This window comes from Pristiophorus japonicus, chromosome 10 (assembly GCF_044704955.1).
Source record: "Pristiophorus japonicus isolate sPriJap1 chromosome 10, sPriJap1.hap1, whole genome shotgun sequence".
Classification (NCBI taxonomy): Eukaryota; Metazoa; Chordata; class Chondrichthyes; family Pristiophoridae; genus Pristiophorus; species Pristiophorus japonicus.
The window spans coordinates 216343880-216364120 of NC_091986.1; the positions used below are offsets into that span (position 1 = coordinate 216343880).

Here is a 20241-nt window from a genome sequence, read left to right on the forward strand (position 1 = left end):
AGTATTTTCAAGGCTCAGATCAATAGATTTTGGATTTTTGGGGAATTGAGGGATATGGGGATTGGGCAGGAAAGTGGAGTTGAGGTCGAACATCAGCCATGATCTCATTGAATGGCGGAGCAGTCTCGAGGGGACACGTGGTTTACTCCTGCGTCTAATTATTTATGTTCTTATGCTTCCATACCCCAGGGATGCCGCGGGCAAGTGGAAGCTCTGTATCGACAGCCTTCACCGATCAGATCCGGTCACACCAGAGGTCCATTGGTGAGGTTTCCCAAACCCTCCCTCAAACCACAGCTCTGCAACAACTTCTCATCGAAGGCCAAAAGGAGACGCAGAGAGGAAGTTTGTCATTTCAAATTTTATTGTAAAGAGAAACCAGAAAGTGGTTTGCAGATATTGTAACAGTCATCACTTTATCCATCTGCACGGATGACACTGTGTGGTCCAGGAGGTTCTGCAATATGAGTAAATCCACTGTCATTCAATGGGTAGATAAACAAAAGGATCACACTTTCCACCAACGCTCTGTATTGCCATCAACCCCCCCTTTCAGGACATCCATGAACTGCTCACAATACAAACCGCTTTTACCCCTGCTAATTGTCCCCAAGAATTTGCACGCGTGTTGGTTTTACCATAAGGCAGCTAAAATGCTCAAGGTTTGTTTTTTACGACCCATTTGCGACAGGCTCTGTGTTCTTTGTTCCGAGCCCTGAGGCCCAGGAAGCCACCGGCCCTTGGGAGAGAGTTTGGCAAACCCCCTGGGCTCCCGTCCCCTCACGCAAGATAGCTCCCGCTGAACTGGAGAAATGGCAGCACTCCATTGGAGTAAACCAATCAGAAACTAAACCCTCACGGCATTGGACTAAGTCAAAGGGAGGGAGGTGATCTCAATAATATGCCAGGTTTCACACCCCTCCCCCCTCCCCGAGGACCTCCTCCCCTACAGCAGATAATCACGATTCGAGTGCTCTTTGTCCCATACCTCCAATTACAAATTTATCCCTTCGCCCTTTCCAGAGAGATTATTTATAGGGTTTGCACCTGGCTTAGTTAATACACCATTACGTCAAATCGACCAAAACTTGGGATCATAAATATAAGATAGTCACTAACATAGCACAGAAGTTCTGCTACAACTGTACAGGGTGTTGGTGAGGCCACACCTGGAGTACTGCGTACAGTTTTGGTCTCCGTATTTAAGGAAGGATATACTTGCATTGGAGGCTGTTCAGAGAAGGTTCACGAGGTTGATTCCGGAAATGAGGGGGTTGACTTATGAGGATAGGTTGAGTAGGTTGGGCCAATACTCATTGGAGTTCAGAAGAAAGTGAAGTGATCTTATCGAAATATATAAGATAATGAGGGGGCTCGACAAGGTGGATGCAGAGAGGATTTTTCCACTCATAGGGGAGACCAGAACTAGGGGACATAGTCTCAGAATAAGGGGCCGTCCAGTTAAAACTGAGATGAGGAGGAATTTCCTCTCTCGGAAGGTTTTAAATCTGTGGAATTTGCTGCCTCAGAGAGCTGTGGAGGCTGGGTCATTGAATATATTTAAGACAGACATAGACAGATTTTTGAGCGATAAGGGAGTAAAGGGTTATGGGGAGCGGGCAGGGAAGTGGAGCTGAATCCATGATCAGATCAGCCATGGTCTTATTGAATGACGGAGCAGGCTCGAGCGGCCAAATGGCCGACTCCTGCTCCTATTTCTTATGTAATAAAGCCAATAGGGAGTGTGCTGAGAATGTGGAACTCGCTATCACAGGTTGAGGTGAATAGCAGGGATGCATTCAAGGCAGAAGCTGGATGAACAGATCAGCGAGAAAGGAATAGAAGGTTATTGTCATGCATGTACCCTGTGAGGATGCTCACAGGTTTGCAGAGCTGGTGAGTTAGGAGTGGCTTAGCCAGTCATGTGATGTTCACAAGACTCAATAAAACCCCAACCCGTTGGTTGCAGGGGATCCACGATGAGGCAGGTGGTTGTGAGCCTGGTGGGTGAACTGGTAATGTGTAGTGTGATTGTTAAACCTTTGCTAATAAACCAACTAGTTCTTAATCGCAATGTGTTGCTATGAATTTTTAAGCAAAGAACCATGAAGCAAAAACATTCGTTATGTTGGTGGGGTGAGATGAAGAGGTGGGGGGGATGAGGCTCGAGTGGAGCACGGAGCGGGTGGGCTGAATGGCCTGTTTCTGTGCTGTACATTCGAAACAACTGGTGCAAATACATTGATTTAGTGATGCACAGTCACCTCAACTAACTCCCACCAGTAGTAGGCTGGTTATTGGTTGAAGTATGAGCAGTTATAAAAGTAGAATTGCTCCCTGCAGACAAAAGGCCACGAAAGAGCAAAGTCCAGAACTGAGCTGCTGGGCGTTTATCGAGTGGACAGACGATGAAAAATTATAGACAAAATCCTCGTGGTGGCAACAGGACCCAGGCTTGCTGTGCTCCATCTGCTCCACACTCTCACCACTCCATGAGAATCGGAAACTATTGTGGAATACGTGCCAGAAAAAAAAACAAGGCCGAGGTTAATATCAAAATATTTCAAAACAAGCCTTTCCAAAAGTGGTCAACACGTTTTCTAAAAACAATTCACAAGATAATCACTAATAAATCCAACCAGGAATTCAGGAGAAACTTCTTTGCCCAGAGAGTGGTGAGAATGTGGAACTTGCTGCCACAGGGAGTGGTGGAATGGCATCGATGTCTTTCAGGGGAAGCTGGATAACAACAACAACAACAACTTGTATTTATATAGCACCTTTAACATAGTGAAACCTCCCGAGGCGCTTCACAGGAGTATTATGAGATAAAAAAATTTACACCGAGCCGCTTAAGTAGAAATTAGCGCAGGTGACCAAAAGCTTGGTGAAAGAGGTAGGTTTTAAGGAGCATCTTGAAGGAGGAAAGAGAGGTAGAGAGGTTTGGGCAGGGAGTTCCAGAGCTTGGGGCCCAGGCAACAGAAAGCACGGCCACTGATGGTGGAGCGATTATAAATCAGGACTGCCCAAGTAGGTAGAATTAGAGGAGCGCAGACATCTCGGGGGGGGGGGGGGGGGGGGGGGGCGGGGGGGCTTGTGAGGCTGGAGGAGATTATAAAGATAGGGAGGGGCGAGGCCATGGAGGGATTTGAAAATACATGAGGGAGAAAGGAATAGAAGGATATGTTGATGGGGTGGGATGAAGAGGGGTGGGAGGAGGCTCGTGTGGAGCATAAATACTGGCATAGACCAGTTGGGCTGAATGGCCAGTTTCTGTGCTGGAAATTCGATGAAATTCCATACAGTCTGCACCCCCACCATGGCAGCTGAGGGAGGGTACGGAAAGCTAGTGGTGATATACAGTCATCCTCCAGCTGCCGTGGAGTCGACGTGCATTGGGGAAGCAGAGTGGAGTTGGAACCAGCAGTTGGCTTTTGATTGAAATCCATCCAGCAGATGGAGGGAAGGGTGAAGGGCTGGGAAAATAGAGCTCTCAACTGGCCAGGAATATCCCATTGACTCACGGTTAGAAATGGGCATTCTCAAAACGACCAACGCTCTCACCCAAAAGGCGGAAGGTCAAACTGTTAAGATAGAATAGTTGACTTTTTTGGGGGGTTCAAAAAAAACTTTATAAAAAAACATATAAAAACAGAAAATGCTGGAAATACTCAGCGGCGAGGGCATCATCTGTGGAGAGAGAAAGAGAGTAAACGTTTCGGGTCGATGACCCTTCGTCAGAACATAGAGCATAAATTCTAACGAAGAGTTATCAACCTGAACCGTTGCCTGACCCGCTGAGATTTCCAGCATTCTTGGTTTTTATTTCAGATTACAGCAGCCGCAGTATTTGGCTTTTTCAACAAAAAAAACCAGATGTTGTATTTTGTGCTCGGGCCGCGCTATCTGCGTCCTGGGGACCCAATGTCAGCCCCGGCTACAGCTCATCGTGCAATTTGCGACCGGCGGGTTTGATCAGCCGCCCGATGAAGAGAATGGAACCAGTCTTCTTGTCCTTGACCAGGAAGATGAAAGGATGGTCGGCGTAGAAGACCTGGGGATCCTTCAACTCCTTCTGCCCGTACATGAAGGCATCGAAGGGGTTTCCGTCCGTGCCCCACTCCATGGCGGCTGCGTGGAGAACACTGGCCAGGTACAGGTCCTTTTTGCCGGAGATCTTGGACAGGTCGGCCTTGCTTTTGTCGACAGCTGTGGTCAAACCGATGCTAGCCAGATGTTTCTACATGCAACATAAAACATTAAAACAGGTCACAACCGATGCAGGAACACAAGGAGCGGGAGTCAGCCATTTGGCCCCTCAAGCCTGCTCCTCCATTCAATTGTATCATGGTTGATCTGTATTTCAACCTGACCTCCCAAAACGCGGGGAAACCGATCACCAAAAAACAAAAGTCGCATGCGCAGAAGGCCGTTGCTCGGGAAGCTTCGCCTTCCACCTTGCTGGCCGTTCGCTGGGCCCACGTTACATCGCTGACCTTTTGCATCGCCCATTTCCCATCGCTGGCCTATCGCCGAGTGGAAAATCGCCATCCAAAAAATGGCCGCTGTTCCAGCGATCAGTCAGGCTGATACATCGACCATCGCTGGAACGTCGCCCATTTTTTGGGCAAGAGCCAGCAAAGTGGAAATTCTAGCCCATACGAAATAGGAGCAGGAGTAGGCCATACGGCCCCTCGAGCCAACTCCACCATTCAATACGATCATGACTGTTCCGATCATGGACTCAGGTTCACTTTCCTGCCCGCTCCCTATAACGTCTTATTCCCTTATCGGTTAAGAAACTGTGTATCTCTGTCTTAAAGTTATTCAATGTCCCAGCTTCCACAGCTCTCTGAGGCAACGAATTCTACAGATTTACAACCCTCTGAGAGAAGAAATTCCTCCTCATCTCAGTTTCCAGGGGAAGCATCCTCCCTGTATCCAGTCTATCCAACGCCATCAGAATACGTTTCAATGAGATCCCCGCTCATTCTTCTAAACTCGAGTGAATACAGGCCTAGTCTGCTCAATTTCCCCTCAGAGGACAATCCCTCCATTCCAGGAATCAGTCTGGTGAACCTTTGCTGCACTCCCTCGATAGCAAGTGTATCTTTTCTTAGGCAAGGAGACCGAAGCTGCACACAATACGCCAGGTCTGCCACGATGGCCAACTCCTGCTCCTAATTCTTATGTCATGTTCTTGTGCTTTGGATGTCCCGAGATTGTGAAAGGCGCTATATAAATTAAACGCAAGTTCTTTCTTTCCAGCCCGAGGTTTACCTGTATCTGGTGGCTGACCCCCATGTTGACCTTGGGCAAGGAGATGGCCACGGCACGTCTCTGCAGCTTGCCCATCCAGGTGTTGATCTGGTCCTTGGTCAGGAGTTTCTCGATTCTGTCCAGGGACTGCACATGGTACGGCATGATGAAGACCATGCTGGATAGCTGATGGGCCAGGGGCATCTCCAGAACGCGCACCTGATTATCTTCGTCATTGTAGAAGTTATATAAACCTAAAATCGCAGAGAGAAAAAAAAGACGATTATGAGAAGGCCTTCAAAGTCATGAGGGGTCTCGGTGAAGCAATGCCTCAATTTCACAATTCTCATCCTTGTTTTCCAATCCATCCATGACCTCGCCCCCTCCCTATCTCTGTAATCTCCTCCAGCCCCACAGCCGCACCCCCGCCACGCCCCGAGATCTCTGCGCTCCTCTAATTCAGCCTTCTTAAGCCTCCCTGATTATAATCGCTCAACCATTGGCGGCCGTGACTTCTGTTGCCTGGGCCCCAAGCTCTGGGGTCCCTCCCTAAACCTCTCCACCTCTCTTTCTTCCTTCAAGACACTACTTAAAACCTACCTCTGTGACCTTTTGCGGCTCGGTGTCAAAATGTTTTATCGCCTAATGCTCCTGAGAAGGGCCTTGCGACGTTTCACTACGTGAATCATCATCACAGGCAGTCCCTCGAACGAGGATGACTTGGTTGCACAAGAGTTCACAGATGTTTCAATGATGTTCCAGTCCTGAACTCCAGTTGAGGGGGTGGAAGATGCCTGTGTGTGGATTTTTTTTAATGTGGGGTGACTGTTGCACACCAGCCACCATGTGGACTCGAAAGAGCTTTATCCAGTGGCAAGGGTTAACCAGGACGACTGGAGACCTGCTCTGCTGCACGGACCCAGTGCACACACATATCGCAGTGTGGGCTGGGCCCGTGCTGCCCCCGGGCCCTCGGCTCTCCTGGGCCCCGTACCCTCATTCACCGCACCTTCACCCACGGTGTTCCAGGGCCCGGTGCTCCAGCTCTATTTATAGCCCCGACCTGCGGTGGTGCTCTCACACAGGTCTGGGCGGCCCACTACTTTAAAGGCGTTCGATAAATACAAGTTGTTGTTGCACTAGAATCTTGTTCCTGGCTGACGTCCAGTGACTCCTGCAGGAAAAACATAGGGGTGGGTGTTTGGGCCAGGGCAGGATTGGGCTTGGCTGATAACGCTGGATAACACAGAGTCCCGGTTGTTCGGTCTTGGATAAAGAATCAGACTAGATACTGCAAGCTCAAAGTAAGTGTGACCATAGTCCTTCATTGCAGATCTCAGAGTGCCTCTCCAGCCTGTGAGGTCTCCTTCTATACAGATGCTCCCAAGGGATTGTGGGATCCCTTGGCACTCCGGCGGATAAGCCCTCTGGTGGTTAGACATGGTAATTACAGGTTTACATACATAACAACGGTGAGGACGGGAAGCAAGCTCCGCCATGAACTCCCACAGCCGACTGATGCTCGACATCGATGCCCACACGCGAACAGTGATGAGGAACATGGCTCCGTGACAACGAGGGCTGGGCTGAGGTACCTGCACCTGTGGAACTTCACCCCAGCCAGGAGTCAGCACCGTCCGAGGGGGAAGGACACAAGACAGGACTCACATTTCACAACCTCAGGCTTTCTCAAAGCGCTTTGCAGCCAATGAAGTACTTTTTGGAGTGTAGTCACTGTCGTAATGTGGGAAATGACCAGATAATTTTGTATTTTTCGAGATGTTGGTTGAGGGATAACTATCGGCCCCAGGACACCGGATATAACTCCCCTGCTCTTCCTCAAAATAATCTTTTACATCGACCCGGGAGAGGGATGGGGTCTCGGTTTAATGTCTCGTCCGAAAGACGGCACCTCCAACAGTGCGGCGCACCCTCGGCACTGTCCCGCCCACCGTGCGGCGCTCCCTCGGCACCGCCCCTCCGACAGTGCTGCGCTCCCTCGGCACCGCCCCTCCGACAGTGCGGCGCTCCCTTGGCACTGCCCCTCCGACAGTGCGGCGCTCCCTCGGCACCGCCCCTCCGACAGTGCTGCGCTCCCTCGGTACTGCCCCTCCGACAGTGCTGCGCTCCCTCGGCACTGCCCCTCCGACAGTGCTGCGCTCCCTCGGCACTGCGGGGCTCCCTCGGCACAGCACTGGGTGTGTCAACTCTGGAGTGGGACTTGAATCCACAATCTTCTGTAGAAAAAGTGGGAAGGGGAGGACATACCTGTGCGGTGCATCATGTCGATCCCAACCGATTCCGATCGGCTCACCATGAAACCGCGCTGGTCCACCATCGTGTGGTGGAATTTCTCATCCCAGTGAGCTGTAATTAAAAAGAAACACGGCGCTTCATGGGTTCTTTGCTTCAGAATTCATAGTAATGTTGCTATTAAGAACTAGTTGGTTTATTTGCAAAAGGTTTAACAATCACACTACACATTATCAGTTCATCCACCAGGCTCACAACCAACTGGATCCCCCGAACCCAACTGGCTGGGGTTTTATTGAGTCTTGTGGTCATCACGTGACTGACGAAGCCACTCCCAACTGAACAGCTCTATAAATATTTTGGTAAATCTTTAAAATCAAGTGCCCCTTTTTTAAAGGACACCAAAACCTACAAATTAACGATGAAACATTAAAGTGAACCGTATCATATCAAATTAAATTAGAATTCTGTTCCCTGTTGAAATGATGCACTCCAGTCCCTCCATGTGCCCACCTCTTGCGGAAGGCCATGTGCGTACCGGTGGACACCGCGTGCTCCATCTCTAAGGACGCCCTGGCTAGAGCATAACCTCAGAAGAGAGGCAGGCAGTCGGGCTGAACGACCCCCTCGACCGCCCGCTGCCTGGACTGGTTAATGGCCACCTTGGCCAGGCCCATTCCCACGAGGAGTCCCTGAACCTACTTAAAAACTTATTCCACAGGAATGTCCCGTGCAACACCCTCCAGGTCAAGTCTCCAATAAATAAAGGGAGGACTCCCGCGCAGAGAGCATCCATTGGGAACCTCCGCCTCCTCCGGACGGCATGATGGTGCGCCATGGCGTGTCCGGACGGCAGACGACGATGGCAACGTGGAGAGTGTGCCAGAGCAGCCCATACAGGAATCCACTCCACGCAGAACTGAAAGGCACGGAGAGGATTTCCCAGAGGAGGCTCAAGTTGTGAGGCGCCGGCTACCAAAGGAGATTTTGGGGCTGGGCACCGATGAGGAATTCCGTCTGGGGACGGGGGTCAGTTCGGACGGGATCGCCCCAAGTGCTTGAGCCTCCTCGACACACCTAACGGAGTCAGGCCCCAGCGCTGTTTTTAGCGACTCGATGGCATTGGTCGCGCCCCGGACATCGGCCCAGGATAGGCGCCGTGCCAGCTCATCTGGTGCCATCCAGCCCGCTCCTCCGCCATCGAGCAGGTCCCTGACCCTGGTCAGCTTGCCAGCCACAGCTCTCTCATCCACCTGCCACCAAAAACCACGCTCACGGAGGTACGGACTCCTGAACAGCGGCTCCCGAAGACCAGCCGCCACTCCAGACGGAGGGGAACTGCGCTTGGTGACGACTCTGTTCCAGACACTGATGAGTTCCTGGAATAAGACAGGCAGCCCCCGCATGGCGGCCCAGACACCTCCCAGGTTTCAGCAGCTTTACAAACCTGTGAGAAAACTCACACTGCACACAGCCAATTTAATTGTTGCACAAGTAAGAGCAGACTGTGGGGAGCCACCTACGTTTGAAGAACATTGCGTTGACGATCATGGCTCCGTCGGTCTTCTCCAGGTCCTTGGTGACCTCGGGAAGCTTGCCGCCGGTGGTCTTGGCCGCCCACTCGTTGATGGACTTCAGCGCGCCCTTCTTGTCGCGGAAGTTGATCTTGGAATGCTCACAGTTGTAGTGCTTCTTGCTGCTGGTCACGAAGTCCTGGGCGAAGTTGACCGAGGCCGGACCGTACAGCCGGCTGCCCATCTTCCAGGTCACATTGCGGGCGGTGGAGTTACTGACTTCGGCCAGGAGCTGGGAGAGGGCAGAGTGGAGATGCTCGTCCTGCACCGCGCCCATGTCGAGCACGGCCTTGGCCTCGCTGGCGGTGGGGTCCTGGGCGCCCAGCGACACCAGTCCCAGCGAGGAGGCCACCACCACGGGGGAGATCAGGATGTTCTCCGTGCCCTTGTCCCGGGCCATGGCGAAGTAGAGATCGAGGCCCAGCTTGGCGCTGGTGCCCGACAGTGCGACCGTGAGCTCGCTGAGCTTCCCATCCGCCGCAGCGATGGCAATCAGCAGACTGAGGGCCACAAGCCTGTTCACCCACATGGTTCCGGGGGACATGGACTGCACAATCCTGAAAAACAAAGAGGAGCAAAGCGTTTACTCAGAGGCTCATAAGAAATAGGAGCAGGAGTAGGCCATTCGGCCCCTCGACACTGCTCCACCATTCAATAGGATCATGGCTGATCGGATCCTGGCCTCAACTCCACTTCCCCGCCCGCCCCCCATAACTCTTTACTCCCTTATCGCTCAAAAATCTGTCTATCTCCACATTAAATATATTCAATGACCCAGCCCCCACCGCTCTCTGGGGCAGAGAATTTCACAGATTTATAACCCTCTGAGAGAAGAAATTCCTCCTCATTTCCGTTTTAAATTGGCGATCCCTTATTTTAAAACTATGCCTAGTTCAGGATTGCCCCACGAGGGGAAACATCCTCTCTGCATCCACCTTGTCGGGCCCCCTCAGTATCTTATACGTTTCAATAAGATCACCTCTCAGTCTTCTAAACTCCAATGAGTGTAGGCCCAACCTGCTCAACCTTTCTTCATAAGACAACCTCATCTCAGGAATCAACCTCGTGAACCTCCTCTGTACAGCCTGCAATGCAAGTATATCGTTCCTTAAATACAGAGACCAAAACTGCACGCAGTACTCCAGGTGTGGTGTCATCAATACCCTGTACGGTTGTATCAGGACTTCTCTGCTTTTATACGCCATCCCCCTTGCAATAAAGGCCAACATTCCATTCGCCTTCCCAATTACTCGAGGTTGCTAGATGGCCTACTGCTGTTCCTCTTTCCTCTGCGCTGTATTAACTCCAAAAGCAGCACCTCTAACAGCATGGCACTCCCTCGGCATCATAGAATCATGGAAATTTACAGCATGGAAGGAGGCCATTTCGGCCCAGCATGTCCGTGCCGGCCGATAAAGAGCTATCCCGCCTAATCCCACTTTCCAGCTCTCGGTCCAAAGTCCTGCAGGTTACGGCACTTCAAGTGCACATCCAAGTAGTACTTTTTAAAAATGTGATGAGGGTTTCTGCCTCTACAACCCTTTCAGGCAGTGAGTCCAGACCCCCACCACCCTCTGGTTGAAGACATTTCCCCTCAAATCCCCTCTAAACCCCTTACTTTAAATCTATGCCCCCACTGCTCAGGGAAATAGGTCCTTCCTATCCACTCTATCTAGGCTCCTCATAATTTTATACACCTCAATAAGGTCTCCCCTCAGCCTCCTCTGTTCCAAAGAAAACAACCGCAGCCTATCCAATCTTTCCTCATAGCTATAATTCTCCAGTCCTGGAAACATCCTCGTAAATCTCCTCTGTACCCTCTCCAACGCAATGACATCTTTCCTGTAATGTGGTGACCAAAACTGCACGCAGTACTCCAGCTGTGGCCGAACTAGTGTTTGACACAGTTCAAGCATAACCTCCCTGCTCTTGTATTCTATGCCTCGGCTAATGTTAACCTCTCACCAACAGTGCGGCACTCCCTCAGTACTGAGCTCCTGTGTCAGCCTAGTTTTCAAGGACTGGTGTGGGGCTCCAATCCACACGTTTCTGACTAGGAGGCCACAGTTCTAACAGCTAAACCAAGCGGACAACATTAAAATTTGACTGGGGTTCGGAGGCCAGTGAATTCTCCTGTTCCGAGCCAGATAGAGCAGTGCGGAGCTGCCAGTATAACTTGGGTCTGCCCGCTCTGATTCGTTCTAAGCAAGCAAGAGTCTGAAATGGGTAGATACACTTACATTGGCATGAAACCAGCTCTGCCGCAGATAGGCAGGAAATCAGAGGAACACAGTTAAAGTAGAAATACAGAGTAAACCTACATGGGCGGGCACCTGGCAGATGAAATTTAGCATAGAAAAGTGCGAAGTGATACATTTTGGGAGGAAGAATGAGGAGAAGCAAGATAAACTTAAAGGGTACAATCCTAAAGGGGGTTCATGAAGAGAGAGACCTGGGGGTATATGTGCACAGTTCGTTGAAGGTGGCAGGGCAGGATGAGAAAGCGGTTAAAAAAGCTCACAGGATTCTGGGATTCATAAATAGAGGCACAGAGTACAAAAGCAAGGAACTTACGATGAACCGTTATAATACACTGGTTTGGCCTCAACTGGAGTATTGTGTCCAATTCTGGGCACGGCACTTTAGGAAGAATATGAAGGCCATAGAGAGGGTGCAGAGGAGATTCATGAGAATGATTCCAGGAATGAGGGACTTCAGTTACGTGGATAGTCTGGAGAAGCTGGGGTTGTTCTCCTTGGAGCAGAGAAGGTTGAGAGAAGATTTGATCGAGGTTTTCAATATCATGAGGGGTCTAGACAGAGTAGATAGAGAGAAACTGTTCCCATTGGCGGAAAGGTGGAGAACCAGAGGACACAGATTTAAGGTGATTGGCAGAAGAACTAAAGGCGACAAGAGGAAAAACTTTTTTTACGCATGGAGTGGTTAGGATCTGGAATGCGCTGCCTGAGAGGGTGGTGGAGGCAGACTCAATCGTGGCTTTCAAAAGGGAGTTGGATAAGTATCTGCAGGAAACAAAATTGCAGTGCTGTGGGGAAAGGGCGGGGGAGTGGGACTGGCTGAGATGCTCTTGCAGAGAGCCGGCACGGGGTCGACGGGCCGAATGGCCTCCTTCTGTGCTGTAACCGTTCTATATACTGGTGATGTCCTTCAGCTGAAACCACCCACCTTATTTAACAGTTCATTTATACTAAGGCACACATCGACTGGCGTCTTGAGCAACTGCTGTCCTCTGTCTGGTGAGCCCTGTAGGAAGGTGTGCACACGTATGTGTGTGTGTGTTTATGCCTGTGTGCCTGTGTGTAGTTGTGCATGTTTACGTTTACACATGTATGCATGTGCGCATGGTTATGTGCGTACATGTGTGGCATGTGTATGTTTATGTTATGTATATGCATGGCGCATGAATGTTTATGTTTGTGTGTGTGCGTGCATGCGTCGATCAGGCCAACATCCCCAGCATCGAAGCACAGACCACACTCGACCATCTCCGTTGGGCGGGCCACATTGTTCGCATGCCTGACACAAGACTCCCAAAGCAAGCGCTCTACTCGGAACTCCTACATGGCAAACGATCCCCAGGTGGGCAGAGGAAACATTTCAAGGACACCCTCAAAGCCTCCTTGACAAAGTACAACATCCCCACCGACACCTGGGAGTTCCTGGCCCAAGACCGCCCTAAGTGGAGGAAGAGCATCCGGGAGGGCACTGAGCACTTTGGGTCTCGTCGCCGAGAGCATGCAGAAACCAAGCGTTGACAGCGGAAGGAGCGTGCGGCAAACCAGACTCCCCACCCACCCTTTCCTCCAACCACTGTCTGTCCCACCTGTGACGGAGATTGTAATTCCCGTATTGGACTGTTCAGTCACCTGAGAACTCACTTTTGGAGTGGAAGCAAGTCTTCCTTGATTTCGAGGGACTGCCTATGATGATGTGCATGTCTGTGTGTGTGTGCGGCGTGTATATGTTTGTATTATCTGGGAGGTCCCAGAGGATTGGAAAACCACAAATGTAACGTCCCTGTATAAAAAAGGAGGCAGCCAGAAAGCAGGAAACTATAGACCAGTTAGCCTAACATCTGTTGTTGGGGAAATGCTGGAGTCCATTATTAAGGAAGCAGTCGTGGGACATTTGGAAAAGCATAATTCAGTCAAGCAGAGTCAGCATGGTTTTCTGAAAGGGAAATCATGTTTGACAAATTTTCTGGAGTTCTTTGAGGATGTAACGAGCAAGGTGAATAAGTGGGAACCAGTGGATGTGGTGTATTTAGATTTCCAGAAGGCATTCGATAAAGTGCCACATAAAAGAGGTTACTGCACAAGATAAAAGTTCATGGGGTCGGGGGTAATATATTAGCATGGACAGAGGATTGGCTAACTAACATAAAAAAGAGTCGGGATAAATGCGTCATTTTCCAGTTGGCAAACTAGTGGGTTGCCGCAGGGATCGGTGCTGGGTCCTCAACTATTTACAAACTATATTAATGACTTGGATGAGGGGACCGAGTGTAATGTAGCCAAGTTTGCTGGTGATACAAAGATGGGTGGGAAAGCAAATTGGGAGGACTCAAAAAATATGCAAAGGGATATAGACAGGCCAAGTGAGTGGGCAAAAATTTGGCAGATGGGAGTAGAATGTGGGAAAATGTGAGGTTATCCACTTTGGCAGAAATAATAGAAAAGCAAATTATAATTTAAATGGAGAAAAATTGCAAAGTGCTGCAGCACGGAGAAACCTGGGGGTACTTGTGCATGAAACACAAAAAGTTAGTATGCAGGTACAGCAAGTGATCAGGAAGGCAAATGGAATGTTAGCCTTTATTGCAAGGGGGATAGAGTATAAAAGCAGAAAAGTCCTGCTACAATTGTACAGGGTATTGGTGAGGCCACACCTGGAATACTGCGTGCAGTTTTAGTCTCCATATTTAAGGAAGGATATACTTGCATTGGAGGCTGTTCAGAGAAGGTTCACTAGCTTGATTCCAGAGATGAGGGGGTTGACTTATGAGGATAGGTTGAGTAGGTTGGACCTGTACACATTGGAGTTCAGACGAATGAGAGTTGATCTTATCGAAACATATAAAGATAATGAAGGGGGTCAACAAGGTGGATGCAGAGAGGATATTTCCACTCACAGGGGAAACTAAAACTAGGGGACATAGTCTCAGAATAAGGGGCTTCCCATTTAAAACTGAGCTGAAGAGGGTTGTAAATCTGTGAGAGCTGTGGAGGCTGGGTCATAGAATATATTTAAGGCGGAGATAGACAGATTTTTGAGCGATAAGGGAGCAAAGGGTAATGGGGAGTAGGCAGGGAAGTGGAGCTGAGTCCATGATCAGATCAGCCATGATCTTATTAAATGGCGGAGCAGGCTTGAGGGGCCAGGTAGCCTACTTCTGCTCCTATTTCTTATGTTCTTATTTGGTTATGTCCGTGGTGTGTGTATGCTTATGTATGTATGTGTGAGGCGTGTGTATATGTATGTATATGTGTGTGCGTGTACATGTTTATGTACGTGTGTGGCGTGCCTACATACAGCCGGACTAAATGGAATAGGCTGTGCTGTCTCCCACAGTGAAATAGTTGTCTGGACTATGCATGAAGAGTGGCCAGGTGGTGAGGTCCCGGTGGGCATTATTCCCAGGAAGCTGCCTTCTGGAGAAATAAAGGAGGAGGGGAGAATAAAAATTCAATACTAAATCGAGGTACAGTGAAGGGCGGTCACAAACCGTTAAATGCCTGTATTGGATTTGTGGCCTGTTGGACACAGCTTGGGACCGGCGTCGCTGGTAGACAATAGTCCAGGGCAGTGGAATCTGCTGCAGTGCCAACTATTGGCCAGGGAATCGTTAGCAATGCTCCTAAACAACTTCATCCAAATGCTGCTCCGATGTGAGCCTCCGTCCACGTGGCACTGACTCAGCCCCTGGCGGAATGGCTGTTTTTATAAATCGCAACTGCCCCAGAAATCTGGATCCACTCACAGACTTGCTTATTCTGCAAATATTACCTCAGCTCCCGGATTAGCATTAAAACCAGACCATGAACACACGGACAGCAGGTTCCTGCGAATATACCCCATTAACCAGATAACTATCATGAGAATGTGTAAAGAAGGGTTGCGAAAGTGGTAGATGGATAGAGAAGGTGGCAAAAGGATGGAGATAGGGAATCATGGGAAAATAGCGAAAGAAATGTCAAGATGCAGACAACTGCAGAATCAACAGAAAAAAAAAAGTGGTTACCAAGAGTTGAAGTTGAGGTTAGACACGGGTCATGAGAAAGCCCAAGGCAGCACGAAGAAAGAAAGCAATTCTAGATAGGAGGGGAAAAGTAATAGCTTCTACTGATAAGGAGGAAGGGAAACTAATTTGGTTCTTTACTGATAAGGGAAGACAGTGTAGCAAAGCTATAACTAACCTGCCTGACACCAGCCCTAATTGGGAGACTTTCTTGCCTGCCATTGGACGTACTCGGGGGGAGGGGGGAGGCAGAAAGGGATTGCTAATCAAATGTGTTCTGTTTTGAAAATGTATATCTACTGTGCTTTTCGCGCTGAAAAGAGCTTGTCCAGGGGAAGGTAAACAGGCTCTGATTGAGAGTGTTCCTTTGTCTTGACAAGTCCCGGCCGGAGAATGTTCAATAAAGGTCTTTTACAGAAAAGGCAAGAGGTGTTCGCGTGTCAGTGTATTCGCTGAAACAGATTCAGGGAAAAAGAAGCCGTATTAACAATCACACCAGCATTCACACACACACACACACACACACACAAACGGCACCTCCGACAGTGCAGCACTCCCTCAGTACTGCCCCTCCGACAGTGCAGCACTCCCTCAGTACTGCCCCTCCGACAGTGCAGCACTCCCTCAGTACTGCCCTTCCGACAGTGCAGCACTCCCTCAGTACTGCCCCTCCGACAGTGCAGAACTCCCTCAGTACCACCCCTCCGACATTGCAGCGCTCCCTCAGTACGCCCCTCGGACGGTGCATCATTCCTTCAGCACTGCCCCTCTGACAGTGCAGCACTCCCTCAGCACTGCACTGGGAGTGTCAGCCTAGATTTTTTGGTGCTCCAGTCTCTGGAGCAGGATTTGAACCCAAGACCTTCTCTTTCCTCTTTCCCTCCCAGTCGATTCCTTTTGCAAAAACCTACAGACAATGCCCTTTGAGCCGGGCCAACTCTGCCTGGATATATTGCTGGAGGTTTCATCATCACATGGCCTCCCACCTCCCACCCATTCACACTCTCCTCTTGGCCCTACAGATCCAACCTCGCAGCTTGCCCCCACCCTCACACCCTCCCATCTCACGGCCAATGGGAACACCAACAGCCTCTCGATTACCCGATTGTTCTCTTAGTCAAACAGACTTTTTCTCCCCATCTCCATGATTTTTATAACTATTAAACAAAGGGGGAAAAACCCCACCATTTTGTTCAACATCCCTTATGATTTTTCTCCCCAGTTGCCCTGCAGATTAATCTCCAATTCCTGGAGAATCCAGGCCAATCACGGAGGGTTTGGTAACCCCAAGTCCCTCGGGCACCCAGTCTGGCCACACCCAGAGGCAATCGGTTCAGGCGGCTTCACAAGTTTAAAACAAAACAAACACAGACCAGGATACGCAGCTCTCTCCCCAACCTCACTGGTAAAAAGGAGGAGCTTCGAGCTTATAATAAAATGCACAACAGTTCAAATGAGGCAGCGGAAACAAAATTCAGTCAGCAAACTTCCTGCTCCTTGGGGAAAAGCTACTGATACCACAGTTCAATTCAATCCATTCTCGTTTCCAGATTAGGAAAATTAGATTGTCGAGCGTGCTGACTGTCACCTTTCTTTCAGTGGCTGTGACACTGGGCGCTGCATTCACAACAACTTTAATTTATATAGCGCCATTAACATGAGAAATAGGAGCAGGAGTCGGCCATTCGGCCCCTCGAAACTGCTCCGCCATTCAATAAGATCATGGCTGATCTGATCATGGACTCAGCTCCACTTCCCTGTCCGCTCCCCATAACTCTTGACTCCCTTATCATTCAATAATCTGTCTATCTCCACCTTAAATATATTCAATGACCCAGCCTCCACAGCTCTCTGGGGGCAGAGAATTTCACAGATTTACAACCCTCTGAGAAAATAAATTCCTCCTCATGTCTGTTTTCAATGGGCGCCCCCTTATTCTGAAATTATGCCCTCTAGTTCTAGATTCCCCCATGAGGGGAAACATCCTCTCTGCATCGACCCTGTCAAGCCCCCTCAGAATCTTATACATTTCAATAAGGTCACCTCATTCTTCTAAACTCCAATGAGTATAGGCCCAACCTTTCTTCATAAGTCAACCGCTTCATTTCAGGAATCAACTTTGTTAACCTCCTCTGAACTGCCTCCAATGGAAGTATATCCCTCCTGAAATAAGGAAACCAAAACTGTACGCAGTACTCCATTTAACATAGTAAAATCTCCCAAGTCGCTTCACAGGAGCGATTACCAAACAAAATTTGACACTGAGCCACGTAACAAGATATTAGCACAGGTGACTAAAAAGCTTGGTCAAAGAGATAGGTTTTATGGAGCCTCTTAAAGGAGGAGAGGTTTCAAGAGAGAGTTCCAGTTCTTAGGGGCCCAGGCAGCTGAAGGCACAGCCGCTAAAGATGGAGCGATCAAAATCAGGGGTGTGCAAGAGGCAGGAATTGCGCGCAGAGATCTCGGAGGGTTGTGTGGGGGCTGGAGGAGGTTAGCGACAGGGAGGGGGTGAAGCCGAGGAGGCATTTGAATTTTGAAGTCCGCTTGTGATTTTGTTCTCTCATCTCTGGAGACTGAAAAAATGCTGAATGTGTCTCAGCAGATGCGAACACATCTCGAGCATAACTCTGCCGACGGTGCTTCAAAATGCAACTTTCCACCCGCCTCCCTGCAAGGGCCTCATCTGTGGAATGTGACGGGAGACGGAGAACAGAATGACTTCATGTACGAACAGCAACAGGATCCCTGCACAAGAGAGAGAGAGAGAGAGAGAGAAATCGGATGCATTTCTTTGCTGAAAATCACAGCCCTGAGGTACTGAGAGTCCAATTGCACAGATCTGTTCTGGCCCCTGACTCGTGGGAGAAATACATCAACATTCTTGAAAAAAAAAGAAAAATCACGAGAAATATCAGAGGGTCTAACCTTGGAACTTTGTCAAAGTGATGTCAACTTTTGGCTGTGTCATTCTGAAAGAAAAATTAACAGATCAAGCACAGGATCATTGCCCCAGGACTTAAATTAGGAATGTGACTCATATCCTGGTTTACAAATCCCTCCGTGGCCTCGCCCCTGCCTATCTCTGTAATCTCCTTCAGCCTCACAATCCCCCCCCGAGATGTCTGCGCTCCTCTAATTCTGCCCTCTTGAGCATCCCGGATTATAATCGCTCAACCATCGGTGGCCGTGCCTACTGCTGCCTGGGCCCCAAGCTCTGGAACTCCCTCCCTAAACCTCTCCGTCTTTCTCTCCTCCTTTAAGACGCTCCTTAAAACCTTTTGGTCACCTGCCCTAAAATCTTATGCGACTCCTGTGAAGCACCTCGAGACGTTTTACTACGTTAAAGGCGCTATATAAATACAAGTTGTTGTTGTGGCTGGAATGAGTTGAGTGGGGCGGAGGGGAAAGATCACATTCTTCTCTGCCTCCCCCCATTCACCCCTTAATAATTCAGCTTAAAGTCTTGCATTAAAACTTTGTCCACACTAAGTTCACCCAATCGCTGCAGTCACTAAGGTGGGGGAGGGGGAGGAAGAAATCAGCCAATGGCTGTTGCCAGAGTAGACACATTTTTCCAGATTTCTGGAAGTTTCTATCTCCATCCCCTCCCCTCCCCCCGCCACACACACTGTCTAAAATCATAATCTGCATCTGCAACTTAAACCTTGCAGGATTCAGATAAATATCAGATCCGGTCAGGGACGCACAAAGAGCAAAAAATAAATAAAGTTGGACAGAAAACAACTTTCAGGACCGAACAGAGCAAGAAGTTTAGAAGTTTAATTTTGAGGAGATGATTTGCCAAAGTTTGCCCAGATTTTTGCTCAGTAGTTAAGTTTGCAATTCTGACTTGCTCGCTTCTGTTCTGGCCCCAGTCTGTCTCCCCTTTTCTCCTGGGACGAACTTCAAGAGTTTAAAAAAAAATAATTTGCAGAAATTATTTTCTTTTCTCAAACAAAGTTTTTTCTTGTCCAACTTCAGTATTTTCTTCCTAAAAAGCTGGGAAAGCTTGCAGGGTCCTGACCACCCTAGACTAACCCCGACAGAAGAGAGACGAGAAGAACAGGAAAAGTTTGGCAAACTTCTGGCTCTCCCGTTACTTTGCATCCCAGGTCCTGCTGGGTGAGCGGACGCGGAGCCCCAGCAGCGGGCTGTGCCGAGGGGCTGCTTTGTCCTCTCGCTTGTTCGGCTGGCTGGCTGGCTGCTTCTGCCACAGCTCCTGGGGATGGACTCCTCACCTGCTTCTCTCTGATCCTCTCCGGCCAAAGTCCCGGTGCTGCCTGCGCCTCTTCTGCAGAGTTCTCCCAAAGTTGGACAAAAAGTTGCTTGGCCAGGCTTATTTAAAGGGTGAACTCTGAACCAGGCAAATATGATACCTCCCACCAAGGCCTCCGCTGGGTCCCAAAGCTCCCTGCAGCATTTCAACTCTCAAACATTCCAGACACAGTAATAACCATGCCATACGGACTTACGTTTATGTAGCGCCTTTCGCCACCACCGGACGTCTCAAAGCGCTTTACAGCCAATGAAGTATGTTTGGAGTGTCGTCGCTGTTGTAATGTGGGAAACGCGGCAGCCAATTTGCGCACAGCAAGCTCCCACAAACAGCAATGTGATAATGATCAGATAATCTGTTTTTTCTTATGTTGATTGAGGGATAAATATTGGCCAGGACACAGGGGATAACTCCCCTGCTCTTCTTCGAAAAAGGGCCATGGGACCTTTTACATCCACCTGAGAGAGCAGAGGGGACCTCGGTTTAACATCTCATCTGAAAGAAGGCACCTCCGACACTGTAGCGCTTTCTCAGTACTGCCCCTCCGACAGTGCAGCGCTCCCTCGGTACTGCCCCTCCGACAGTGCAGCACTCCCTCAGTACTGCCCCTCCGAAACTCC

The 20241-nt window shown here is 49.5% G+C and overlaps 1 protein-coding gene across 4 annotated transcripts; it reads right to left on the minus strand.

Moving 5' to 3' along the window:
* Positions 1–346: 346 nt before the first annotated feature.
* On the minus strand, positions 347–19735 carry LOC139275293 (serpin H1-like). Of its 4 annotated transcripts, none has more exons than XR_011595707.1 (7): positions 19584–19735; positions 18271–18314; positions 9036–9643; positions 7528–7626; positions 5281–5513; positions 2640–4240; positions 347–2506 (listed from the first exon to the last, which is right to left on the minus strand). XR_011595707.1 is itself a non-coding variant. In XM_070892560.1 (6 exons), the coding sequence occupies exons 3-6, from the start codon at positions 9628–9630 to the stop codon at positions 3938–3940; spliced, it is 1230 nt and encodes a 409-aa protein (XP_070748661.1). In that variant the 5' UTR covers positions 9631–9643; positions 18271–18314; positions 19584–19735; the 3' UTR covers positions 347–3937. The 4 variants fall into 4 exon arrangements, 2 of the variants coding, with proteins under 2 accessions (XP_070748661.1, XP_070748662.1); XR_011595708.1 differs by having other exon boundaries at positions 347–457; positions 2265–4240; XM_070892560.1 differs by having other exon boundaries at positions 347–4240.
* Positions 19736–20241: the final 506 nt, after the last annotated feature.

Excerpts from the sequence above, each read along its gene's own strand:
- LOC139275293 (XM_070892561.1), bottom strand. The coding sequence starts at position 9,630 with ATGTCCCCCGGAACCATGTGGGTGAACAGGCTTGTGGCCCTCAGTCTG. Across the intron at positions 7,627-9,035 it reads CAACGCAATGTTCTTCAAAC|CTCACTGGGATGAGAAATTC; the intron begins GTAGGTGGCTCC and ends TTTTAATTACAG. Across the intron at positions 4,241-5,280 it reads GGGTCAGCCACCAGATACAG|AAACATCTGGCTAGCATCGG; the intron begins GTAAACCTCGGG and ends TGTTGCATGTAG.